The 27,987-nt window shown below is 43.6% G+C and overlaps 2 protein-coding genes across 2 annotated transcripts in view; one reads left to right on the forward strand and one right to left on the reverse strand.

The window, feature by feature from the left end:
* Positions 1-27,980, forward strand: LRTM1 (leucine rich repeats and transmembrane domains 1). The gene is made up of 10 exons (XM_054553141.2): positions 1-93; positions 5,679-5,872; positions 7,360-7,532; positions 8,047-8,367; positions 15,157-15,206; positions 15,799-15,890; positions 18,376-18,422; positions 20,786-20,848; positions 21,029-21,637; positions 27,341-27,980. Exons 1-10 carry the CDS (start codon positions 1-3, stop codon positions 27,772-27,774), a joined length of 2,076 nt encoding a protein of 691 aa, XP_054409116.2. The 3' UTR covers positions 27,775-27,980.
* Positions 1-27,987, reverse strand: part of CACNA2D3 (calcium voltage-gated channel auxiliary subunit alpha2delta 3) — a 939,714-nt gene that overhangs the window by 123,718 nt on the left and 788,009 nt on the right.

A 27,987-nucleotide genomic window follows, 5' to 3' on the forward strand; every position in this document is an offset into this window, starting at 1 on the left:
ATGGTACAGGAGTATAAGAGGGGGCACTCAATCAAGTCCTGGGGACTGGGGGAGAAATGGTTTTTAATCTGCAACCTGAAGCTAGGGGTGGAGGTAAGCACTAACAGGCAAAGTGAGAGGCAGGGAAAGAACATGAGAAGCTAATACACTGATGTGGAATTCCATAGAACTGAGAGGCTTTCAGGACAGGCACATCAATGCATACTGCTTTTTATTTCTTTAGAAGCTTCCACTTCTATTTATGGCATCTTAGAACCAAGGAAAGGTGATAATGAGGCAGGGTACCCGTTTTCCTGCTGTTTGGAAAGAGCTGGGCAAATAAGTGTGGCAAAGAACTCTTGTGAAGAGCAGGAGCCGGGGCAGAGGTCAGGCCTCCTCCTTTATTCCAAGGAGGATGGCCCCCACCATCCACCACCCTACCTACACCTGGCATTACCCCAGCTTTGCTGCATTGCCCACTGACTACCTGGCAGAAGTAACTTCTCTGCATGCTGCAAACCCTGCCTGGTCCCTGCCTGACTCCCAACATACAATGTCCCAGGACACCTATAATCTTGAGAAAAGCAAGGCTGCCTATAGACACCTAATGGGGTAGTGACAGGGAACCACTGTCAAACCTACACTTGGTGGGGCTGGGGACTGACTGCACTGGACAAGCTTGAGATTCCACTGGGTGGGCTGAGAGGCACTGACATTAAAGTTTGAAGAACTTACATAACTTGCCCCAGGTTATGGTGCTAATAAGTGGGAGGGAATGGAAAGAAGTCCAGGCCTCCTCAAAGTCCGTATTTCCTATGGAGAGGCACCTAAAAGACATTGTTCTTGCTCTGGAGACATTCATTGGCACCTAGGGAAAAAGAGATACATGCCTGGGCTGGATACAGGAGAGGTCAAAAAAGAGATGGCATTTGAAGACAAGGACAACTGGCCCTACTTGGCCACTTTCAAGGCCAAGATACTACAGAGTAAGGCTCGGAGAGCCAGATCCCCTGGCAATTCTAACCACTGCCACAGACAGACTGGAGGGCACAATACTAGCAGGTATCAACACCATGTATTCTGCTGCACATGCCACAGACACCAACTTATATATTCCTGAAAAAGTGCTAATGTTCAGATGAGGGAGGGAGGAGGGGCTGAACTGGGAAAATTAATACCTGCATGCTGATTGATGGGAATTCCTAACCTTCCTTTCACTGCCCAGCTCTCAGTTGCTGACAAACAAGCTTATAGCCCCCAAACAAGCCCTAGAATTACTGTCATCTTCCCCATTCTCCAGTTTGGCTAAGTTTTCACTGATTCACCCAACAGTAAAGTCTATTTGTGGAGAAACTTTCAATCTGCATTTTAGTGTCTCACTCTTACAAGTGAACTAGGCCACAGATATTTGGGGAGAGCCTTTTCTTTGAAAAAAGAAAGAAAAACTAACAGACAAATAAATGAGTTAGTGTTACAGCAGAGACAGCAAACACACACACACACACACACACACACACACACACACACACACACGCACCCAGATCTAACTACAGTCAATATATTCAGAGATAAAAGAAGTTATTGTGTCTTTGAAACAAGAAAAGGCTGCTATAAAAAATAACTCTTGGAGGCTGGGCACGGTGGCTCACGCCTGTAATCCCAGCACTTTGGGAGGCCCAGGCAGGTGGATCACAAGGTCAGGAGATCGAGACCATCCTGGCTAACACGGTGAAACCCTGTCTCTACTAAAAATACAAAAAAATTAGCTGGGCAGGGTGGTGGGCACCTGTAGTCCCAGCTACTCCGGAGGCTGAGGCAGAAGAATGGCGTGAACCCGGGAGGCAGAGCTTGCAGTGAGCTGAGATCGCGCCACTGCACTCCAGCCTGGGCGACAGGGCGAGATTCTGTCTTAAAATAAATAAATAAATAAAAACCCTGGGAAATTTAAAATAAAACAGTCAAAATATACAAATGAATTTAAAAGTAGAAAGATACATGTTGGGAAAAGAAAACCTGGCAGATAATAAAACAAAAAGACCTAAAAAATAATCTAAGAAAATTTCCTAGAACTGAAGGATATGCACTTCTAAAGCAAAAGAGTTCATAGGTCCTCAGCACAATGAATGAGGTGAACTCACAGCATCTTGGCATAATGAACACGCAGAAAGCTTCTAGGGTGGAGGCTGGGCAAACCTGTTCCTACCAAAGGATGTGGAAATGGTATGATATCAGACTTCCTAAACAACACAGAAAGTCAAAAGAAAACGGAGCAACATCTTCAAAATTCAAAATGATTTTCAGCCAGGAATTCTATGTCCAGTCAAATGGTTAGGAAATGAAGGCATGGAATCAAGACCTTTTCAGAGTTACAAGGTCAGAGGAAATTTTACCACCCTTTCTTAGTAAACTACTGGAAAATGTTCATCACCTAAACGAGAAATTAAGTCAAAAAAGGAAGGCATGAGGGTTTAGGAGAAAGGGGGAGATGACAGAGAAAAATAGGGAAGAGAAGTCTCAGGTGCTTGCATGCCCAGCAGACCTAGAGAGCTATTAGTCTGGACTGAAATAGGATGACACAGAGAGGGAGTTCTCACCAAAGCAAGATGAAATAGGCAGAAATACCAAACATTTAGAAAATAGTAATAATACATATTTGAGACATCTGATGAAACATATGGGGGAAAAATTTAAGATGAGTAGGAGGAAAACTAAGCAATAAGAAGACAAGGGGATTTTCTAATCCAGGGAAAAATATCATAAAAAAGAAAACACATACCCTGCTATTAACATAATAGAGAATGTACATAGATTGTCCTAATAATATATTCACTGACTAATTAATTAAGAACAATGAAATGGGCATACAGTCATGTTGGTGGAATAGAAAGAGGGCAGGATGAGCCGGTGTAAAAAGTCCAAAGCACCACGTATTAAACGAAGTAAATACACATGTCTAAAATTAACTAAAAAACAGCAATCTTAACTTGCCAGTGAGAAACAGAGACACTAAGAGAGTTGGAAGTGGTGGCCTCTAGGAAGTGAGAATAGGGGTTGGGAATGATGGATCAGTGCATGATTTTTTTCTTTTTTAAAAAACATTGTTATTATTCTCTCTTTTTTTTTTTTTTTTTTTTTTTTTTTTACAGAGATAGTGTGTTGCTATTTGCCCAGGCTGGAGTGAAGCGGCATGATCATAGTCCACTGTAGCCTCGAACTCCTGGGTTCAAGTGATCCTCTTGCCTCAATCTCCCTAGCAGCTGGGACTACAGGCACCTGCTACCACACATGGTTAATTTTGAGTTTTTATTTTATTATTATTTTTGAGATGGAGTGTCACTCTGTTGCCCAGGCTGGAGTGCAGTGGCACAGTCTCAGCTCACTGCAACCTCTGCCTCCTGGGTTCAAGTGATTCTCCTGCCTCAGCCTCCCGAGTAGCTGGGACTACAGGCACGTGCCACCACACCTGGCTAATTTTTTGTATTTTTAGTAGAGATGGGGTTTCACTGTGTTAGCCAGGATGGTCTCAATCTCCTGACCTCGTGATCCGCCCCCTTGGCCTCCCAAAGTTCTGGGATTACAGGCGTGAGCCACCGTGCCTGGCCTAATTTTTTTATTTTTTTAGAGATGGAGCCTTGCTATGTTGCCCAGGCTGGTCTCAAACTCCTGTCCTCAAATGATCCTTCTGGCTCAGTCTCCCAAGCTGCTGGGATTACAGGCATGAACCACTATGCCTGGCTCCTGCTTTTTTTTCTTTTTAAAACACCTTTAGCACCACTTAAGTTTTAGAAACTGCATTCATAAATTACTTTGCTATAAAACCAAGTTACTTAGAAACAGAGATGCATTAAGGGGAGCATATAATCAGCAGATTCAAGGTCCCAGCCTCAAGATTCAGGCCTAAAACTGTTTCTCTCTTCGCTTATTTCTCCCTGTGCCCAAATCAGAAGGTGTGCATGCATTCGTGGAGGCTGCTGCCACTGTGGGAGGGGATGGCAGAACTCAGGGGGAGAGGTCAGCCCCTACTTCTTGGGCCAGAGTCTGAATCTTTGAGCTTTGACTGACTGCCTGTTCAGAAGGTGAGTCTTAGCCATGCTGGGACTTTCAAGGGACCATGGGCTGGTATCAAAAGCACTGACACACCTGTGCAGAGACACACGGTTGTATCACTGCCCTGTTGCAGAAATCATTCTGCAGATGCTCTGGGATGCCATGGCTAAGGTAACAAAGGATTGCAGGCTCTAGCCAACACTTGCTTGGTAAACCCTATTTGAAGTTCCTACGTGACTGAGGATGCATTTTTGCAAGAAGGAAACTGATCCCAAGAATACCACTTGTGATGATCTCTGGATGGAATGATTTTCAAATAAATCAAGTAGGTTTACTGAAAGGCAGCTGTCTTTGCCATTTCACCAGGTTGAAGTTTATCCCATGGTGAGCAGTTTCCATTTTTACTACAGCCGAGACAGGTGCAAACAGAGCTGCAGAACTGTGTGGCAGGGAGGAGGCCAACGCATGTCCCTGAAGCCTCTCCCCAGACCCAAGGGACTCACCCTAGCCTTTGACTTAATGTCCCTTCCTCTAGAGGTCAAAGACATCCATGTGAACCCTCGTGGTTAGAATTCTACCAAGATCCCATTAGCAGGAAGAAATTATTACTTTAATAAAACTTAAACTTGTAACATCCCACAAACCATTAAATATTATGGGTTGTCTTGTCACAAAAGACAATGAAAACAATATGGGGCATTGTGAGGGGAGCAATGATAGATATTGAAAAACCCAAATGTCGTTAAGATTTTATTTACTGCTCACCCACATAATCCCGGCATTATAAAAACGATGAACAATGAGCGGAGGGGGAAAACGACAGATGAAACTGGAGTCTTAAAGCCCCATCCCTGGGCCAATAAGTAGTTTGAAAATAGTGTCTGTCAGGATCCATATGTTTTCTGCATGTGTAAGAATACTCTCACACAGGGGGCTTACTTCATAACTGAGATTCTTTTTCATTTACTTCAGTCATATTAGATTATGGGGCTGATTATGATCATATCCACAAATCAGTATTTTAACAGAGTTTCCATGGAAACACTATATGCCCCTGTTTTTTTACTTTTTGGACAAGGCTTTGCCTGTTTAACAACTTGAACAAGTTTGACGAGGACAACATGTTTTGTTTAAGTTACATTAACTGGGGCCAATATTTCCTAATTGCATTACCAGGAGAAACATTCACGGCATTACTCGTACCATGGAAAACCTCCCCTAGTCCAGTGTTTGATTTGCTTTAATCACTGGAGAACAGGAAACATACCAGGATTCTCTTGTCTTATCAAGTTTTAAATGTGTTAACTGGTTTTAAATCTATGAAATAATCTCCCGTATTAAATGACAAAGTTAGTCTTGTTAAGAGGATCGACATTTATGGCTATATCCATTTATTTTTCAAGATGCAAACATACAGATACCTTTGGCTCCCTGGTAGGGAGGTGAACTCATTGTCCATAAACATATGCCCTTCTTTGCATATGGGTTTCAGAAAAATTCCACCAAAAAAGCCCCCTTCCCCTGCAAAACCTGCAAAAATAAACTGAATAATATCAAGCACAGAATAAATGCAAAAGGAATGTCCAGAGTACAAAGACTTTTCATACAACAGCCTTTTTGTTTGTTTGTTTGTTTCTTTTTGGTCCTTTTAGGCATTCACACCCAGAAAACTAGTGATGTTCACTTCCAATAGTGACAGTTTGGGAGTAGCCTGTAGCAAAGTTTTTGAAAATGCTGCATTATATAAAGACAAGGGGAGGGGGCTTTACGGACTGGTGTCAGAGTTCACCCTGACAGCAAATAAAACATATGGCCCGAAGCTCTGTGAGATGTCTGTGTCTGAAATGTTGGTGGAGCTTAATAAAATATCAGTCAGGAATAGTTTAATTTTACAGCATTAGGCACCGAGGCAGTAATTTGAGTGGCATGAGCTGTATTTTAATACATCAAAGTATACTATACTACAGGGAAGTTGAATATATTTTTAGAAGACAGTTGCTCCCCATTCAGAATTACTTGACTCAAAAACCTTCCTTTCTCAAGGATAAGTAGAAAACAGTTGCAGTCTCCCAAGAGCTACCCATTTACTTTTAAAACTGTGCACGTATCTCAAAAGTTAGCTAATCTGTCTCCAGGCAAATGATTCTTACTGGGAGTGTAGGGCTGTCGCCTGAGACTGGACACCAATGTGGTGAGTGTGTGGTTTTTTCCTGACCATAGAAGATTGAGCTGTCCAGTGGGAAGACTGTAAGGTCAGCTCCACCTTCTCCATCTTCCACCCCTCTTTTTGAGATGCTCTTCTGCTCAGATGGGAGTCCTAGAGGCATCCTGTCCTCTGCATTATGACCTAGAATTCCAGCATGGAAAGGGAGTGGTCATTCCACTTCCACTTTCTTCCAGGGCATGCTCTATCTTTCAGACTCTGGATGCTCTAAAGCAAGCATGGCCAGCGGCTGTTGTTCATGTGGTTGTCCAAACAATCATGTGGGCTGAGGGGCAGGAACAGGCCCACAAAATGCCATGCTTCTCCCGCTACTGGTCTATAGATCAAAGGGAGTTCTCTCTTTCCTGCCCAGCAATGAAGAGAGGGTGGGCCTGCAGGGGTGGCTTCTGAATAGGGAAACAGCCATGACAAATGTGTCCCAGATCTGACTGATAGCTCCATTCTGGGGGATGGACCAGATTATTGCTAACTCTCTGCACAAAATGCCTTGCTTTCCCCACCTCCAGCCCCAGCACACTTTGCCCAATCCCTGGCCACAGCAGACAGACAGCAGGCTGCCCTCTTTTCCCTGTGGCCCTGCCTCCCTGAAGAAATGGGCAGCGGGAACCTACAAAGGTGAATGTCTTGGCCCTTCTTTTGCTTTTCTCCACATGCCAGGGGAAGGGACTGGGAAGAATAAGATGAGATAAAAACGCAGAGTAGTTCAAAGGCTTTGAAGTCAGGCAGATGAGGGTTCAAGTCCCAGCTCTGCCCCTTAGAAATTGGGTCTCAGGCAAGTGAGTCAGTCTCATCAAGTTTCAATTTTCTCTTTAGTAAGATGTAGAAGATAATAGTTCCTACCCTGGAGTGGTAGAGAAATAACATGATCATTTCCAGGTAAAGCACCCTGTGTCTGAGAACTTCTGGAATGTTCTAAGAGTTTCAGATGTTGGATTTAGCCTTGAGAATTTAAGGATGCACTGTGTCCAACAAATTGGATTTCTAGACACAGGAAAAGCTAACCAAATAATAAGCTGCTAAATAACAGTGCCTCATTATCCCAAATGGAGAGGTAGCATCAGTTTCCTCTTGGTCCCAGTTTGCTGTCTAATGTGTGCTACCCTTTTCAGATCAACTTCCTCTGGACTAAGCACCTCATTTCTGCAGGCCAATGCACATGCTCTCCTGGGACAGCTTCAGCGGGACAGCATGTCCACTGCCCATGGCACACTAATGGGGATTGTCCACATGCCCAAACTCAACCCTGACTTTTCTAGAATCATATTTCTAGCGCAAGCCATGGGTTTCCTGTGCAAATGCACAGACCATAACAACTTTTTCAACATGCTCTCAAATTTTGTGTTTCACTTGAAAGACATTTTAAAAAATAAAAACTTATTTTTATCACTGTAGAAAAATTACCATGGTCACAGGACAAGAAGACACTGAGTCTATATCAAGATGTATAATTTGGGGGTTGGGGTAACTAAGGGGGCTTGGTCAATAGCTTCCCAGGGCATGATTCAAATTCTCCCTTCAGCAAAATGACGCTTGGCTTTGTATTATATACTTTAGGGGCATTTGGGCTAGTCAAACTTGCAAATGGCAAGGATCTATACTACAGGAACACCAACTAGGATTATGTTAGCATGGTGCCACCAGTTGGCTATCTAATACTATCTGCTTCAAGCATTGGACTAGAAAGGATTCTGAGGCCATGGATGGCCCCAGGGGCGGCTGAGCAAGGCTGCCATGAGGCCACAAAGCAGGTAGTTGCAGGACGTAAACATTCATTTGCCACTTCTGGTCTCCTGCAGTGTTTGCATCTGCACTAACATATACACAAACTCACAGGAGGAAATGTTATGTCCCATCCAGGGAGTATTGGAGCCCCAGCAGGGCTGGTTCTTCCTTGACTGCACTGGACCCAGGCACTGATGTGGTGAGAATGCAACTCTTCCATTCTGCTGCCCCTCAGACACATGCAGAAAGGATTTGCCCACAACTGCAAACTCTACATCAAAGCTCAGGATCTGAGAAACGTGTATGGGGATTTCATAATGCTTGTGAAATCAACATCCTCTTTACCTCCTCTGAGAAGCATACTGAAGACAGCAAGGGGCTTTTCTCTGGTTACGGTCAGATGGTGAAAACAGATGGTTTTCAATATTAATAATAAACTGACTGGGAGATGAGGTGGGGGACAGCAACCAGCCTCTCACCCCTTCTCCAGCACCTGCTTGCCCAAGCTCCTTCCTTACCCTCTGTGCTGTGACCATGCCTGCCTTCTGCTAGTCCCTAAGATGCTGTGCCATCTCACTGGCCTCTCAGCGTAACACATGCCATGCCTTTACCTAGAATGGCCCTCGTCTCTTCCCCTCTCTGTGGTAAATTCTGGCTCGTACTTCAGGTTTCAGCCTGGTTATAACATCCATTGGGATGCCTGCCCTCACCTCTCAGGCTGAATTGCCAGACTGCATTCTCTTATGGAAACATGTACCTCTTTTTCCTTGCACTTTTAATGGCTGTACTTTTTCATATACAGTTGACCCTTGCACAACATGAGTTTGAACTGCCCAGGTCCACTAATACACAGATTGGAAAATACATAATTTACAGAATGTGAAACCTGGATACTTGGAAGGTTGACTTTTCCTACAAGCGGGTTCCACAGGGCCAGTTGCAGGACTGGTGCAAGCACAGATTGCTGGAACCAAACCCCCTCATATACTGAGGGACGACTGTATTTGCATAGTGGTATAATGAATTTCTGTCCCCTTTCTACACTGTAGTGGCCATTTGGACTGTAGGTCCATTCATTGAGCTGTGTCTTATTTTGATGCCCATGACACTCCCAAACACAGAGCTTTGCAGGTAGGGAACACTCAGTAGATACTTCTTTCATCAAGAAAGAATACACATAAAGGGGTCCAGAATGCGAGTCCCTTGAGCACACCTTATTTTTAAGTAAGGGTGTTTTCACCTTCAGGAGAAGTGGAAAGCACCAAAAATAGAGAAACACCAGTCTCTAAGGGGTGAACACAGGCACTGCTCACGCTCAGCAAATCTAACCACCTTAGCACTTCCTCACACACAGCGGCACTCAGCTGCCTTTCCAGATGCCTTCATGGTGGAAGCAACTGGAGGCCATGGATAGGAACTTATAAACATGAGCCGTAGCAGTGAGAGCGTACATGGAGTTTATTTTCTCCTTAGCCCTCATTAGAATCACAAATGAAATGTTGACAACACATGAAGGAGCTTGCTTGTTGAACACAATGTTTCCACTCCTATCAACCTCAAAACTCTGATAGTCATGCTTCATGATGAAAGCTAAGCAGCCCTGGGGAGATGACTACATGCTTTCTCTAATTATGCAAGGATGGGAAAGAGGGCCTCCTACCAGCGACAGGCTGACTGGAGACAAGGTCCACAGGGAAGCCTTAAAAAATCACAGCACAAGCATGTAGTAGGTAACCCAATATGGGACTTTTGAATTAAAAGAAAAGATGAGAACATCACTATTGCACCAGAAGGGGGAGGTGCCCATTATAAACCTGAATGGAGGCTGCAGCAAAGTCAAGGCAGGGCCTTTATTTTGCTAACAAACATCCCACATGAGAGTGGTAGTTGCATGATACTAACAATCAACTTTCCTTTGTTTGTGGAGCGATTTTGATGACAAGCAGAGGTATGTAGAGCACAAATTCACTGAGATTGTACTTGATTCAAGGCATACACACAAAGGCTTTATAATACGAAAAGATGGGGAGCTCTGTCCATGGGCAGAATACTCCTTTGCATTTAACTTGCCTGCTTTTGTGCCAAGCAGATTAGTTCAAGCAGATACAATCTAAGTACCTAGTTGATACCTATAGACACAATAATAGAAGATACTAGCTAAGTATATTACTATGTGCAAAATATTTTTTTTTTTTTGCTATGATTTTCGTGATAAAAAACTGTTTAACCCTTCCCATAAATCTGCAAGTTGGGTTTCTTTGCACAGATGACGAAGTTGAAGATCAGAAAGGTTAAGTAACTCATTCAAGGTCACACAGCCAGTAAATGTTGGAGGCGGTAGTTTTAAGCCTAGATGGTTTCACTCCAGATTCCATGTGTTTAGCAGGAACACTGTTCTAAAATGAAATGACTGGACTCACAAAGGGGATTCCTGAAGTGCAGGATGTGTAATGTGGGCTACGATCTAAGTCCTGCTTAAGACAAACTGTTTTCCAGAGCATTTTCAAGCTATGTATATATCAGAGAACTCATATAGAACAAACCTTAAAGAGAAAAAAGCATAACACAGACTTGCTATTGCTTCATGATATACATACAGTAAGCTATAATTTAAAAATATGAAACATACATTGTAATCTATTACAGAAACTGAACTATCATGTTATAGTAAAAGTACAAAAGCAAATAAAAATCCAACAACAAGAACTGCAAAAAACACTCATTTCATGTGTTAACATGAGCAAACAATCAAACATGAACAATTTGATTTGATTTTTTTGATTCCAATTTATATTCTTGGGGCACAGACAAAAGTAGCCACTCAAAAGATCTAAGTAAAACAACGTGTCAGTGTGAGGCTTTGGCTAGGCTTCCTAAGCTGCCATGTTTCTTGATCCATTTCTTTCTTTCATTAACTTTATGTCAACCAGCATCTGCCTATGTTTATTCCACCAGCGGCATGAGCTCACTAATTACCTTTAATCATACTTATCTGAAATGCATCTTTATCTTCACATATGTCCTGAGTGCAGGACAACTGAATGCTGGAAGGCTGACATTGGGAAGATATTGGAATGGGAAGTCTGTATTTCCTCTAACCCTGACAGTGCAGGGAGGATTAACCCCCAAAATGCAAGTCTACCCCAGAGGTAGACTTAGATGGTCTACCTCTGCCACCATCTGAAGTTCCCCAGCAAGAACTGGTTCCCTGAGAATTAGACAGCGTCAGGGAAATTCTACCTTGTTCAACCAAAATCACGTACAGTCTTCTCATGGAAAACAGGTTCAAGGTGATGACAAAACTGCTAAATAGCACCCTCCAGACTTGGGCGCCATGGCTCATGCCTGTAGTCCCAGCACTTTGGGAGGCCAAGGTGGGTGGATCACTTGAGGTCAGGAGTTCGAGACCAGCCTGACCAACACTGTGAAACGCCTGTCTCTACTAAAACATAAATACAGAAATTAGCTGGGCGTGGTGGTGCGTGCCTGTAATCCCAGCTACTCGGGAGGCTGAGGCATGAGAATCGCTTGAACCTTGGAGATGGAAGTTGCAGTGAGCTAAGATAGCGCCACTGCACTCCAGCCTGGGCAACAGGTGACACTCTGTCTCAAACAAAAACAAAACACAAAAAACAAAACAAAACAGACTGGTGAGCTCTTTGAAGCCAGGAACCAGTATGTTATGTCTTTTCTAGTCCACACAGAACCTGGCTAAGTCTTAGGCTCTGTGGACACGTGGATGCTGAAAAGAAACATTTTGGCCACTGTCTTCCTTAGCTTTAGGGAGGCTGGAGGCATACATTTCAAACCCACTACTCCACTAATTTTATCAGGCAACTCAAGGCCTGCTAAAGGGAGTTCAAACTCCACTGATATTCATATGCAGTAAACGGAATAATCCTAGGCATTCCTTGAACCTGAATTCTTACCTTATCAAAAGGGCAAGAAAAAACAAGGAGATGAACACATCCTCCCCACTTTCTTACTAGAGAAAACATATGGCAGCCTTGGTTCTCCACTGAACGGCTCAAGAGGGAACTGTGTTCTCACCTCCTGAGTCAGAGCTTCCAGATAATTAAATTTACATCTTAATGTCAAAGGAATGGGTTGTGTAAAAAATGACCTTAGGGCATAAAATGAATACAACTATAGGTTCCATTAATATTGTACCAAACGTTGGTACTCACAATCCATGTGTTTGCAACAAATAACGCTGGAAACCTTGGGCAAGTTTTTACCTTCTCTGTCCCTGTTTTGTAATTTGTATTAAAAGTAATAGTAACATCTTGGATGGGCACAGTGGCTCATACCTGTTATCCCAGCACTTTGGGAGGCCGAAGCAGGTGGACCACCCGAGGTCAGGAGTTAGAGACCAGCCTGACCAACATGACGAAACCCCGTCTCTACCAAAAATACAAAATAATTAGCTGGGCATGGTGGCGTGTGCCTGTAATCCCAGCTACTCCGGAGGCTGAGGCAGGAGAATTGCTTGAACCCAGGAGGTGGAGGTTGCAGTAAGCTGAGACCAGGCCGCTGCACTCTAGCCTGGATGACAGAGTGAGACTTGGTCTCAAAAAAAAAAAGGAATAGTAATATCTTTATTCATTCAACATTTACTTAATAAACCTATTAAGTGGGTTTTGAAGAAAGTATGGGAAACAAATAGGTCATTTGAAACTTAATGTCTAGTGAGTTGTTGTCACTTTAAAGTGAGATAATGCAATAAAATATGGAGGCAGAAACTGCTATGATCTCCAACAGCTATGCCTCCTCTTCTTCCAAGACACACTGCTAGACAACATTTCCCAGCATCTCTTGCTGTTAGACATGGTCATGTGATTTAATTCTGGCTAACAGAATTTGAGCAGAAGTGGTAAGTACTTTTTCCAACTGATGGAGAGGACTCTGAGAGCCAAGAAGAGGTCACAGCCACGAGGTGGAAGAAGCCTGGGTCCCTGAATGACAGCATGGAGCCCAGGCCCCTGTCAACCTGAACTAGACTGTGATAAGAGAAATAAATGAGCTATTCTGTTAAACCACTGAGATTTGGGTGTTGTTTGTTAAAACAGCATAATTTTAATACAAATTATTAGCACTATGTGCCCCATTGTAAGCATTAAATACATGATTGATGGGATTGTCATTTTAAAATATATTCCTAGTTTTCTATGTTTCTTATTTTCATATGTCTTATAGGATAGTAAATCCAAAGGCAGAGGTCCAGAAAGAAGGAAGGAAAGAAGGGAGGAAGGAAGGCAGGGAGGGAGGGAGGGAGGAAGGGAGGGAGGGAGGGAGGGAGGGAGGGAGGGAGGGAGGGACGGAGGGAGGGAGGGAAGACAATATTAAAACTTTAAAATAGCTCTGTATAAACTGTATACCTGGGTGCCATTCGGTCATCCACAATTCCTAGGAAACTATTTTCACTATTACTCACATGCCTCCAATGTCAAACTTTCTTCCTAACCAAACGAAATTTCTGCATGGATTTGTGGTGCCAAGGGCCTACTCCCCACTATTCCTGGCTGCAGCTGTCACTAGGCCTGGCTGCCTTCCCTGGCATTAGATTGCCATACCACATGGTTTGGATGAGGAGCCTGTTGACAGGGATGGAGGAGCACTTGGCCATGACTTTACCAAGGCAGACCTTACAATTTGGAGAAATGCTCATATTTGTTATAAGGGCTCATTACACGTAGAGACCCCTTGGCAGAGAAAGACAGATGTTACCTGTGGGGCTAATCCTCTTGGTGAGAGAGGAGGCAAACTCTAGGCATGCTATATTTACACAGATAACTCAGCCAGTCACTAGAAGATAAGACATCTCAAATATTCCAATAAAGGAAATGTGCCTTTACTTGCTTCTTAATTTTTGTTGTAGCGAGTTGAATATACAGAAGTATAAGCAGAAAACATTTATTTTCCCCTCTTTTTCTTTAGTCTCCCCTCCAAGTAATCAGCATTATCAGCTTGGTGACTGACCTTTCCCACTTATTCCATTTTCAGTCAAACCAATGCGTATTTATAGGGTTAATTCCTCCATCTCTAACACTTTTTTGAATATAAATGGGATTATACAATATGCTTCCTATTCAAATTGCTTTATTTTGCCTCCCATTTTATTATGAATATTCTCCCAGATGGGTGTATTCAGTTTTAATTGTTTTTTATTTATTATTATTATTTTTTGAGACAGGGTCTCACTCTGTTGCCCAGGCTGCAGTGTAGTGGCATGATCTCGGCTCACTGCAGCCCACTCTTGGGCTCAGGTGATCCTCTTACCTCAGCCTCCCAAGTAGCTCAGACTATAGGTGCTCACCACCATGCCCGGCTAATTTTTTATATTTTTGGTAGAGATGGGGTTTCACCATGTTGCCTGGGTTGGCTTTGAACTCCTGAACTCAAGTGATCCACCTACCTTAGCCTCAAAAGTGCTAGGATTGCAAGCGTGAACCACTGAGCCTGGCTTTTATTCTTTAAATACCTGTATAATATTGCCTGGGAGAAAGAGCTATTACATGCTGGATTTCAAGACATTGTCAATTTTATTTTAGGGTTAATATCATTGATTTTTCATTTCAGGGAATGAAATGGTAAATAGACTAACATATTAGAAAACATTCTGTCTTAAAAAGGGCAAAAGTATATGTCTCAGAAGCTTGGAAATTTTTGAAATCTCAGTGTGATTATAAACACAATTTTACTCTAAGGGTGCATCTGCAGCTAGTTCCCATGTGGGAAACTGGGGTCCCAGCAGGTCTTGGGGCCAGGAGTCCCTCACAGTGCAGTTCTCCTCTTTAAGGAGTGGCTCTGGCCTGAGCTGACATTCAGCATCTCTCCTTGGTTCCTCTTTTTGCAAGCATGGCTGTCTTGCCACCTCTTGGATCTGCTCACCACGGGAGGGAGGGAGAAAGAAAAGGCACTGCCTAGCATTAGCATGCGTATCACATACCCTCCCTTTGTTCTCTTGGCTGAGGTCAGATGGAATAAATCAATCAGCCTCCACATCCAAGTGTCCAGGGGGGGCAGTCCACGCCATGTGTGCATTGTCCATCTTTTAACCCCCAACTGGGGTCAGCATGAGTAAAACAGAACCAAAAAAAACCCCTTGGGCAGTAAGCAGATGTTGCCAGGAACCCATTAGCTCTGGGGCTTCTCTACGAGTTTCCCGGACATTTGTGTTTTAGGTGGGAGCAGCCAGCTCAGACTCTTTGAAGTCTATAAATCCATGCTGCTAGTAAGAGATGCCACTTTGTTTTTTGTTGTGTTTTGAGAAGGAGTCTCACTCTGTCACCCAGGCTGGACTGTAGTGGCACGATCTTGGCTCACTACAACCTCTGCCTCCTGGGTTCAAGCGATTCTCCTGCCTCAGCCTCCTGAGTAGCTGAGATTACAGAAGGCCGCCATCACGCCCAGCTAATTTTTGTATTTTAGTAGAGATGGGGTTTCACCTTGTTGGCAAGGCTGGTCTCGAACTCCTGTCCTCAACTGATCCGCCCACTCAGCCTCCCAAAGTATTGGGATTACAGGCGTGAGCCACCATGCCTGGCCAAGATGCCACTTTGGATCTCTTGCTCTACCAGATATGTGCTAGGCACTTAAGTATCACTTGATCCTCCCTGCCTCTGGCGAGGTAGGTATTATCTACATTCTACAGACAGGATGCTGATGCTCAGAGAGCCTGGGATTTTCCCAGGACCATAGAACTTTAAGGAATAAGCAGCATGAAAGTGTGCTTCTTCATTTAGCTTTTAACCAGAAGTGTCCTTGACTGCCTTTGGTTCTCTGCCAGGGTCTTGACCTCCAACATCCAATTGTGCTGTCAATAGATACATCATTATCGGGCCCCCAAGTCTAAGATATCTGGATCCCAGTTGGGCCTTATAGACACAGCTAAATATCTCCACTATAACCTAAAGAGGTATTTAAATTCTCTATCTGTCTAAGCCCCCTTAAAGTTGGTAAGTACAGTGCCTTTCAATCCCATTTATGCTTTTTGACCAGAATGACAAGATTCTGGACATAAGAAGGCCTTAAAGATCATCTTACCCAACCCCCTCATTTGATACATGAGGCAACAGGAGAGTGGATATGTTTGCCTGGGTGGTGGGAGTTGAGGGTGTGTGACAGGTGGGGTGGTGGACTAGTGAGAGCAGTGGCCAGAGGATGGGATAACCAGAGTTTGTAGATCACAGCCTGTGGGCCGATCTACGTCTCTACCTGTTTTTGTAAATAAAGTTTTATTGAAATGCAGGCATACCCATTGATTTATGTATTGTCTTTGGCTGTTTCCAAACTATAACAGCAGAGTCCAATAATTGCAATAGAGACTGATGACTCTTAAGGTCTAAAATGTTTACTATCTGGCCTTCACAAAAAAATGTTTCTGACCCCAGGCAAAGAGAGAGGCACACAGGTAGATACGAGTTATTAGTAACTTTCTAGTTCTTAGAAGGAGTGTTAAGTTCACAAGTGTTTGTTGTATTATGATGAATTAATGATTGAATGCTAATGGGGGCCATTGATGGTTATGTATGTATTTCCATTAATAATGGAAATTATTATTAAATTCTGTGCACCTGAAACAGATAGATAGGAAGGAGGGATTGAAAGGAAGGAGGGAAGAAATCATTGAGTTCTTAAGATTTAAGTGGCTCTTCATCACCTGACTTGCTTTGTCACCTACACTTGACTTTTGCCCATTGTATCTGTGATGCTCAAAAAAATGTTGGACAGAAGGACAAAAGATGGCAGGGTGGGTAAAGTGGGCTTTCTGGAAGAGGCAGGATGAATATACTGGGTTATGTGGGGTGACAAGGGGCTTGGTCAAAGGATGAAAGAGTCCACAAAGTACAGGTTGTTGAAAATAATCAAAATTTGATGTTTTCAACTTCCATTCACAAAGGGCCTCTTCCCTCTGTAACTGAAGAGTGGCATGAAGGGCCAGGCTCCATGGGCCTCTGTCAGGACCTCCCTCAGGACATCCCTCCTGCTGACCGGTCCAGGTTGTCCTCAGAAGCTGGCAGCATACAAGTCCTGGAAGCCATTCTCATGCAAAATTGTGAACGCTTATGAAGACACTCTGGGCCATGTCGTGTACTGCCATATTTAATCCTGGGCACAGCCTGGTAAAGTAAGGGCTATTGTTGTCCCCATGTCAGAGATGGGGCTCTGGGTGGGTAAGTCACTTGCCTGGAGACACAGAGCTGGTGATGGTGGAGCCAAATATCGACTCTGGACCCACCTGATTCCAGAGCCCAAACCCAATGGCTCAATTATACTTCCTGGAGCCAAGGATTGCACTTCATGCTGCCTCCATAAAAGCATGCACACAGTTACACACAGCAGAACATTTTGTTTTATCTAGAGGGGCAGCTTCAGGCATTGAAACCCCACCTCAGCAAATGGCAGGGGATTTGCACATTCAAAGAAACGGTTCCAGTCCCTGGTGGAAAAGTTCTCTGAAGCTTCAATTAGAGAAGAGTCACAGTTGACTAACGCCTGATGCTCACAGGGGGCGGCTTTATTGTTTTATATGTGAAAAATGAGGGAAGGGCCAGGACCTCAGCATCAGGGAAACGAAGAAAGATTAAGAAGTATTTCTAAAGTCACACTAACCAAAAGGTCAATTCAACTAGGGGGCTGGGGAGTGGGCGGGGTGTGGGGGCTGGAAGCAAGCAAGCAAGCAGCTGAGAAGTATTTGTGGCACCAGAAGGAAGGTTGTGATGTCCACTAAAGGAAACCATGGCTATGAATTTCAGGGCATCAAGACTCTGTCAACACAGCTAATCCCCACAGATGTTGGCTGAATAAGCCTTCGATGACCAAAGAAGTGCACTGTGCAAACCGTGTCAGCCTCCAGCAGGCCAATTTGTCCTCATATTACACACTCTGCGGGCTCTGCTGCTTGACCCCCAGGTCGAGGGTCCTGTCCAGCATCCCCCAACTCAATGAGGGGTGACCCGGCATGGTTAATAAGTCAACAGAATTCAGAAGCCACAGCCGGATTAAGAAGGCAGTTTTATTTTGGTGCCCTGTACTTCAAGCAGATTAAATAATCAAAAAGGCCGAGCCATTGGGGTCATGTTTGAATGCTACAGCTGTTCACCAAGGTTTGATAAACATTCTTTATGCGGCTCATCGTCTGAATGGGAAAGGCAGGGATGATCCTGGGGAGGCCAACATTTTAAGAAAGAAGAGGGGCACGATCCCAAGATCCTCTTATGGAAACTGATCCCAGCCAGATGGAGACAAGGGGAAGGGCTGCTTAAATAAGTGGTCTTTCGAAAGCAACAACTGTTTTCTGCATTGAAGAAAAGCAAGGGCAGGATTCAGAAAGACTGAATGTAAAGCTGGGCTCCGAGTCTGCCATGCCCTTGGTGTGTTGCTCTGCACATTAATTAAAGGGTCTACGAGGTCAGCAAGGACGCCCAAGAAGACTCAGTCATGAAAGGTGAGCCCTGATCAATTCCCTTTGGAAAAGTTCTTGTCTGGGAGAAAGACGGGATCCCCTCACAAAGGTATCTGTGGGAAATCTATTTTCAAGTCATCTGTCTTAAAAGACTGGACAGATATGAAAAATGTCTCTGCATGGGAGGATTTATGTTTGCACATGTTGGGTGCAGAGGAAGAGGATGGAGAGAAATGTATGCAGTCATGACATGAATATGTAGTTGGCATGTCACGGGCCATTTCATAGAAAACATGGTGCTTGGAGTTGGAGTTCATATATTATTCCTTTGGGGGGAAGAGTGGAACCAAAGAAAGAATGAACAAATTGGCTACAATCTCAGAGAGGCAAGCCTTTCATTAATAGATCAGTGGATTCTGCGGCAAACATGTTCTCTGGTTTAAGAATTAATTTCCTGCAACTAATTAATGCTTGAGCCCCACAGCTACAAGTGAGGGGTGTCCGTTCATTACTGAGGGGAAGATGTTTTGGCTTTGAAAGGAGTCATTTAGATTATTTGCAAAATTATAGAAAGGAAAACAGTGGTTTTGCTCTTTGATATTCTGGAAAGGGGAAGGGGACTGTGATGTTCTGCATCCCTTGAACTAAATTAAACTGAGAAGACTCTCTTTCAGAAGGCTCTCTAAACATCTTCCCTATTGCCCTAGAGCACTGTTAGCCTCAGTAGAGAATTTAAGGAAGAAAGGGGAAAAGGCTCAAGTGCATGACAGCCACGCTGTGTATTTCCCTAGTTAAGGCCCAAACCAAGCAAGCAAGCAAGCAAACAAACAAACAAACAAAGCCCCTTTCAAGAGCTTCCACTATGAGTAGATAACTATTTTGAGTTTTGAATATTATTGTGTGGCCTTATAAATTCCTCTATGACTTTATAATAAAATGCCCTTGACAGATGTTTGCCATATTTTGAAATTCAAGTCTCAAAAAAAAAGAAGGGAGTGTTATAGCTACTTTGGTGAATGACCAGAGCAGTATCTAAGAAAATGTGAACTTAACCTCCTCTCTGAGCTCTGTGAGAAGATTTCTCTGGATTCCAGAGACCCTTTCCCAGTTCCTGCACAGCCAAGGCAGTCTGAACAAGGATGCTGTTTTACAGCATCATTTAGAATGAAGAAAAAACTGCAACAGTTCAACTACCCCTCATAAGAGTGGGGGTAAATATTAATACTAAACGTGGCATGCTCTCACCATGGAATATGCTACAACAGTTAAAAGGAATGAATTAGCTTTCCACGTATCCATGTGGATAGATCAGTTTTGAGTGAACAGAGCAAATTGCAGAATGAGACATGTTGATGATTACATTTATTTGGATTTTTAAAAAGTGTTATGTAAAACAGTGTGTGTGTGTGTGTGTGTGTATTTGACAGGCAGTGGAACTCAGTAGATAAGAACTCTGACAGACTCTGGAGGGAGGAAGACAGCCTTGGTCCTTATCTCAGCTCTACTATAATACTCTGTGTGAACTTGGGCAAGTGATTCAGCTTTTCTGTGCCTAGCTTCCTCATCTTTCAAATGGGGATAATAATGGAACCATATTTCCAAGGTTATTAGGATTAATTAATATACATATTTATAAAGCACTTAGAATGGTAGGTGGCTCAAAATGCATGCTCTATGGTTATTTGAGATATTTGTCATTACTAACGATTGTTTTTAAAATGTGTGGAGAGATACATCAGTAATGGTGTGAGGAAAAGGGCTTATGCTGGAAAATAGAATTGGGCATGAATCAAAGTAAGTTCAACTGCATAAGTAATGTATTGCTCTTTTGAGTTAAAAGAAAAAAGAATCAAGGAAGTATGATACCTCATGAAGGACTTGCAGAACTATTATACAAAATGGGTATTTATTATACTATTCTTAATGCTTTTCTACATTTTTATAATCTTGAATAAAAAAGCAGCAGACACTATCCTTGTTCATGGAATTACAACGGCAAAAATGGATATCAGTATGTAGTAGCGCTTTAGATCTGCCCTATCCAATACAGTAACCATTAGCCACATGTGGCTACTATTGTTTAAAATAGTTAAAATGAAATACAAATAAAAATTCAGTTCCTTGGTTGCAGTAGTTGCATCTCAAGAGCTCGGTAGCCACAGATGGCTATTGGCTCCCATACTGGACAGCAGATGTAGGACACTTCTATCATCACAGAAAGTTATATTAGACAGCACTGTTTTGCCGCATACTTTACAGAAATGTGAGTAACTGAAATCCTCTATCACTCTTCTACACATCTGGCCCCAAATAATTCTGCTGTGGCCTACAAAGGGCATATACACCCCAAATATTTTTTTCACCCTTCTATTTGATATCACTAAGTCTTCCATCTTCTGAATCAGGAGACACTGAGAGAGCATCTTTCTCAAGGCTTCCGACAATAGTTGGCACAAAGATTGCAGAAGGTAATGACACTGGGGATATACTCTGTCCAGCCCGGCTCTACTAAAGATAGTGAGTGACAGAACCTCTCTTCCAGGTTGTAGAAGGTTTCACCTAGCTGGAAAGCACATTACCTGTAAATTCAAAGGGGGAAAAGTGCTGATACCACACTTCACAAACTGGTCCCTATCCCAATTTCTTTCTGTTTGTTGTAGGTGAACTGCTCGTGTTTTCCAGTGTGATTGTCCTGCTCCAGGTGGTATGCGGCTGCCCAGACAAGTGTCGCTGTCAGTCATCTACAAATTTTGTAGACTGCAGCCAGCAGGGTCTGGCCGAAATCCCTTCCCATTTACCTCCTCAGACTCGAATGCTGCATTTACAAGCTAATCAGATACACCATCTTCCTGCTTTTGCATTTAGGTCAGTGCCATGGCTCATGACCTTAAACTTGTCCAACAATTCCCTTTCAAATCTGGCCCCTGGAGCTTTCCATGGGCTTCAGCACTTGCAGGTTTTAAATCTAACCCAGAATTCACTCCTTTCCCTGGAAAGCAGACTTTTCCATTCCCTCCCTCAACTGAGGGAGCTTGATTTGTCATCAAACAACATAAGCCACCTTCCCACATCCCTGGGAGAGATTTGGGAGAACCTAACTATACTTGCGGTTCAACAAAACCAGCTTCAGCAGCTTGATCGAGCGCTCCTGGAATCCATGCCCAGTGTGAGGCTTTTATTTCTCAAGGACAACCTCTGGAAATGCAATTGCCACTTGCTCGGTCTTAAACTCTGGCTGGAGAAATTTGTCTATAAAGGTCGGTCATGTCTATTTGGAACCCCCCATCTGTGTGTTACCAGCCTAGGATGAATCTCATCTGTTCTCTGCTTTAGAAAGAATGCGGAGGAGTGTGTAAGGGGTGGATTTGGGCTTTTACACATCGGTGCCATTTCACGGTATGGCAAAAGAGTCAAGTGAGTCATTAGAAGGTGTTTAAATCCAGGATCTAAATTAATCTGCAAATATGTTGCATGGAGATAACTTTCACTTGTTTAATTAACACAACAAGAAGTTACTTATCTGGGAGTATGCTATTAAGAAGGAAGACATTCAATCACCACCTGAATAACTGCTCAAACCCAAATAACACCAACCTCTTATTATCAAGTGTGATCCAATTGTGGGTATGGTTATCTCTCTCTGGGATATTTTTCTCTCTTTGTCTGCTTCTACCCATTTGACAACTGTAATTCTTCTCTAAAATTGTCCTTTCTGCTTTAGCAAACACCACTGTCACTGAAATTGGGTGCAACAGGGCCTCTCTCTAAAGTTACTCACAATTTCTTTAACATGATGACAACAGCAAAGCAAGATATCTCAGACTATTAAAGATGAGGGGCTCTGGAAACCACCCAGGGTTAGCAAACTACAGCCCCAGGGCCACAGCCCATCTCCCGTTTCTGTAAATAAAGTTTTATTGGAACACAGCCACGCCCATTCATTATATAATGAGTGAGTGGTTGCTTTGCACTATAAAAGCAGAGTAGTTGTGACAGGGGCTGTATTGTCTATCTGGCCCTTTACAGAAAAGTTTGCCAATCCCTGTTGTCAATGGGCAACAGAGTCCCAGAGAGGTTCAGTGACTTGTCCAAGATCACAGCGCAGAAGCCCAGGTGAGAACAGAATGCATGGCTTTCGGGTCTTGACCTGACATTCTTTCCTCCACTTAACAGTGCTTCTCTCTTCCTAGCTCTCAGCATGATTCATGCATTCCTATACTTGAGTGCCTTTTGTATGGCAGGCACTGAGAAGATGGCAGTACCCAACCATCATAGAGATTCCATTCCGGTAGTAGAAACAGATGTTAAATAAGATCATAAATAAAGACACATGTTTAGAATAGCAGTTAGTGCTAAGAAACAATGAGGCAGGGGAAGAGGAGAGTGATAGAATGGGGATCTCATTTTTGATAGGATGGATGGGAAGACGTCTCCAAGGAGGTGATGTGGCTGAGCAGAGCCCAAAGACTGAGGAGGAATGAGCCATGAGATAATTCGGGGAAGGAACAGTGAGAGCAAAGGGCTTGATGAGGGGGAAAACTTGGCTTAGCTGCAGGAGAAAAAGAGGGACAAGACAGTGGCTAGTGCAGAGGAAGGGAGTGAGTGGACACAGACAAGACGACACCAGTACTTGGGGGTCAGATCATGCAGAAGTGTGCAGACAAGGCCAAGATGCTTGGACTTTAAGTGAGATGGAAAGCTCTTGAAGAGTTTAAAGTCAAGGGAACAACAGGATCTGATTACAATGTAAAAGGTCACTCTGTAGACTCTTGGGAGAACTGACCAAAGGCTGCAGAAGAAGAACCAGGGAGATGAGGGAGAAGGTGATTTCAGTCAGCCAACGAAGATGATGGTGGCCCAAACCAGGGTGGTGAGACACGATCAATGCTGGGAGATACTTGGAATACTGAACTGACAGACATTGCTAATGGGTGGGAGTGGGTGACTAAGAGAAGACCATAATTATGGGAAAGTCTATTTTGATTTGTCTTGCAGTGGTAACCAGGTAAATGGTGATGCCTTCAGCTGACAAGGGGCAAAGAGGGGACTGGGGGGAGCGAGTAAGTGTGTTGGGGAGGTGGTCAATTAGGACTTCAGCTTGGGGCATGTCAAGTTTGAGATGTCCTGTACATATCCATGGGGAGTGGTTCAGTTGGAGGTTGTATATTTAAGCCCGAAGATCAGGAAGATGTTGGAGCTACAGACATGAATTAGGGAGTCAACAGTGTCTGCACGGTTGTAGCAGTTCTCAGCGGGAGTGAGGTTAGGGTGAATACAACATGGGTTCAAATGTACGATATTGAATAAATCCTTCTCAACAATGTAATAGCAAATTACATAATCGATAACCAGTTGGCATTCAAACCAACCAGCAACAGGAGCCACATACTATGGCAACATCTTTCTTGTAAGAGGTTGCAAATAAAATTGTTTACATCTACAAGTAAAGTAGCTTGAACTATTATATTCTGGATTAAATTGTAAGCACAGGCCAGCCAACACAGAAAGACAGTTTTCATTAAAGAACATTTCTTGATTAAAAAAAAAAAGTTCCCAGGACTAGGGCACTGGAAGCAACCTGGGATGGGATGAATTCTGCCCTACTCTGCCACAAACTTGCTGGTGGTCTTTGGGAAAATTAGTACACTTCACTAGCACTCAGTGTCACCAGAGGGAAACTGACAGTTTTAAGCCAGGGAGTTCCTACGGCCCATTCTGGTCCTCAGATTCTGTGACACAGTTCAACACTCCGTCACAACAGAGCTGCATGAGTACAGATCACAGTTTTTCTTTGGAGGAAGGCAGAAATTGATTTGGGGTAATAAGACCTGGATGTCCCAACATAACTAGGAAAAATCCAAGTAAGTGCCAAACATGGGAGACAGTCTGATTATAGATATATTGAATACAGGCAAAATAAGGGAACAGATATTAGTCAAGATCTTCTTTTAAAAAAAGATATATAAACAAATGCAAACACTACAGGTATTAGGGCAGGCTAACTGACATAATAGACTAGCCCAGACTTTAGTTATATATGCAATAAAATCTGTTGCTCATTCATGTCAGAGTTCAAGGGAAATGGGGGCAGGGTCTGCATTCCATGCAGTCATTTAGAGACATAAGCCCCCCTCCAGCTTGTGATGCCAACAACTTTATCACGTGGCCTCTAAGGTCATCCCCAAGTGGGAACAAAATGCATGGCAGATTACACTGGGGTTTTATGGCCTGGAGGTGGCATTAATTGGTTCCATTGTCCAGAATTCAATCACATGGCCCCAAATAGACCACAAAAAGTGGGAAAATCTAGTCTTACTGCTGGCCTAAGAGCAAAAAGATGTGCTTTGGTGAATACATAATAATATCTCCTCCACAGAAATATGCACACAGATTGTATGATTACTATTTTTATTTACTAGTAAACAAGTCATCTTCACTTCATTAAACATTTACTCTGAGCTAGGTATTATGCTAAATACTTGACATGTTTTATCCAACTGAGTCCTCAGAGCAATCTTGGGAAGTGAATTTTAATTATCCTCGTCTCCCACTTTCCAGATGAGCAAGCAGAGGTACAATGTGGTCAAGGGAGTTTTTCTCGGCTGCACAGCTAAATAATGTTCAGACTCAAGATCTGAATCTAGTTTCTCCCAAGACAGAGGTGAAGAGCTACTAGTGATCAGATAGAGAACAATGAGTGCTTGGCAAGCTGGAGCTTCCTGCACTGTCAGTTACATTAATCTAGAAGGATGTGGGACCCTCTAGCTGTAATCAGCAGAGTTGACGAGGGGGTCATGGCCCATGAAATGGTGGAGAGTGGGAGTTGCATCCTGGCTGAGGATCACCTGCACAGGAGACCACAGAGCATTTGGCAGCTATAGCCCCTGGCTTCCAGCCATGTCCCAGGCTCCAGTCTGGGTATTTCCTTGGCTCTGGGTCCAGAAGCTGTGGCTCCCACCTTAATATCGAACAGCAGAAAGTCTGGAACTGGAGAAACACAGTTCTTAAGTCTGGGGTGATTGGGTAAACCACCCTAGTCAAGGTGGAAGACAGCTGATGAACCTGTCCATCCCCCTGGCAGGTGGTCTTGCTTCCCCTGATAGAAGTCTCCATGCTCTCTGGCTGGATTAAATATCATGACTACTTCTCAAAGCCCCATCACTTCATTTCTGTCTCTCTGACCTTTTTGTCTTTCAACCAACTTCCTGGCAGAGGCTCCTATGGTCAGGTGCAGAGGAATGAAATGGTCCATGAGGCAAGAATCCTTAATCTCAATGGCACTTTGGACTCATCTGGAGCAGCTGCTCTGAACCTCTGGCCTCATGAAAATCAGTGGCTCAAAAAAGGAAGAAATTCCCCTTTTATCTTTCTGCTTTAGGGTGAGGACTGTTTCCTCAAAGCATTGCTAGAGAAGCCAGGAGAAACCCAAGAGACTCTGGTGGTGGGTGATTCAGTTTTAAGCAGTGGCAACAAAAAGGACATGGGTTGAATTTTGCCACTGCCACTCACCCTGGTGTGTTGGGGCCACCTGATAATCCTTGCACTGCAAGATAGGCCCTATCTACTTACAGGGCCACTTAGGACTTATCTTGTAGGCTTAGAGAGAGTAAATGTGAAAGCATTCCTAAAACTCTGAAGTGCCATACAATAGAGGGTGCTAATAATGTTGAAGTGATGCCCTCTGCATATGTCTTTCTGGTATAATTTCATAATTCACTTACTGTGTGTACTAAGAATCTCCTCCAATCTAACTTTGCTAACAGCAGTGCCAGTCTTTGCAGCTGGCCTAGCGGAGGTGCTTATGGCAGCCTGAGAGGGCCAAGGTGCAGGTCATGGGGCAGTTCTGTCCAGTCAAAAGGCTTCCTAGCAGACAGTGCCGAGGGCCATCCTGCCCACTCCTCTGACCTCACAACGCTCCTGAGAAGAGGATGTGGCGAGGCAGCGAGTGTAGTGGAAAAATGGACTGAGCATGAAGAACTGGGTTTGGATGTTGTTTCATCCACTCATGACCTCTGTGAGTCTGGACAAGAGTTACCTACAAGAGTGAAGTATTAGGACTTATCTAACAGTGCTTTGTAAACCATCAAGTTGGATACAAATAGCATGTTTTCATGGCAGAAAATTTAGTCAGTGAGGTGCATTTTCCCAAAGTCAAAGAGTAAATCAGTGGTCACACTAGACTAGACTTCAATCTGCTAGCTCAGGGCTCTTTCTAGGAAAGAATGACCGACCACCCAAATTACCCCTGACCAACAGCAGTCTACACACCTGAGGATATCAATCACCTTACAGGTAATGAAAACTGGGTTTAATAACCCAGTTTAATAATTGGAAAGTTCAGTACTCAAAGCCGTAAATGTTCTGAGGCCTGAGGAGACACATTCATGATACCTCATTCCAGGAACTAAACTTCCAGTATTGTCAAATCCACAGATCACTCCAAGACCATTCCACCTCTCAATTTGGCATCACTGAACAGTGTTGAGACACATAGGATCTTTGTAATAAACACATAACATCACAACAATGCACATTTGTTTTATTTTTTCCTTAGATTTTCAATGGGAATCTGGTACAAAAGTTTTCTTGTCTGTGGGGCTCACTAGGGCCGTGCGCGGCAGGAATGCAGTGGGCAGCTGTGCCCTCACCGTCGGCCCCCAGCGCGCCTTCTTGTCAGCTTTTGCATTGTTTTCTCTGAGCATTTATAGAACATGAAGGTTACTGGGCTTCTAATGAATTCTTGGTCATAAGTAATTGCCAATTTAGTGTGTGGCATTTTTAGTATTTAGCCAATTTAGGAATCCTAAAATCATAAAATATGGTTGTTAAATTCTTTGACTCCAGGATTAAAAAAAAAGGTACTTCATAAATTCCATCTGCCTAAGTTTTTGCAGGCAGAGGATTTTGGAACCCTGTTGTATCAAGGCTTTGTTATTGTCCTTTGCTTTTGTTTTTTAAAGGGGGAATAACAGACGGTGTCATCTGTGAATCACCAGACACCTGGAAGGGAAAGGACCTCCTTAGGATCCCTCATGAGCTGTACCAGCCCTGCCCTCTTCCTGCTCCTGATCCAGTGTCCTCGCAGGCTCAGTGGCCTGGCTCTGCCCACGGTGTGGTCCTGAGGCCTCCTGAGAACCACAACGTGGGGGAGCGAGACCTCTTGGAGTGCGAGCTCAAACCCAAGCCAAGGCCGGCCAACCTGCGTCATGCCATTGCCACCGTCATCATCACTGGCGTTGTGTGTGGGATTGTGTGTCTCATGATGTTGGCAGCTGCCATCTATGGCTGCACCTATGCGGCAATCACAGCCCAGTACCATGGGGGACCCTTGGCTCAAACCAATGATCCTGGGAAGGTGGAAGAAAAAGAGCGATTTGACAGCTCACCAGCCTGAGAGCTTTTGTCTCAAATAGGATTGGTCATTGCAGGCCAGAAGATAGTGTCTGAGTAGGGCTGATGTGTTTACTGTTAGTCTCAGTTTTCTTTTGCCAAAAGACAAAAAAATAAAAGATGTGTCTATAAAAAATATTTCTGGGGAGGAATTTATGTTGTGATTTTAAAAATACCAAAGGCAAAATAGAGATGATACTTGTGCTCTGGGCCTGGG

The sequence above is a fragment of the Pongo abelii genome, chromosome 2 (assembly GCF_028885655.2).
Source record: "Pongo abelii isolate AG06213 chromosome 2, NHGRI_mPonAbe1-v2.0_pri, whole genome shotgun sequence".
Lineage (NCBI taxonomy): Eukaryota > Metazoa > Chordata > Mammalia > Primates > Hominidae > Pongo > Pongo abelii.

What these genes read in the sequence shown, in the direction of transcription:
- LRTM1 (XM_054553141.2), top strand. Translation starts at nt 1, where the DNA reads ATGGTACAGGAGTATAAGAGGGGGCACTCAATCAAGTCCTGGGGACTG. An exon ending in ATTTCTAGCGCAAGCCATGG is followed by an intron (nt 7,533 to 8,046) that starts GTTTCCTGTGCA and finishes GGTCTCCTGCAG; the next exon opens with TGTTTGCATCTGCACTAACA. An exon ending in CTCCACTATAACCTAAAGAG is followed by an intron (nt 15,891 to 18,375) that starts GTATTTAAATTC and finishes CATTAATTAAAG; the next exon opens with GGTCTACGAGGTCAGCAAGG.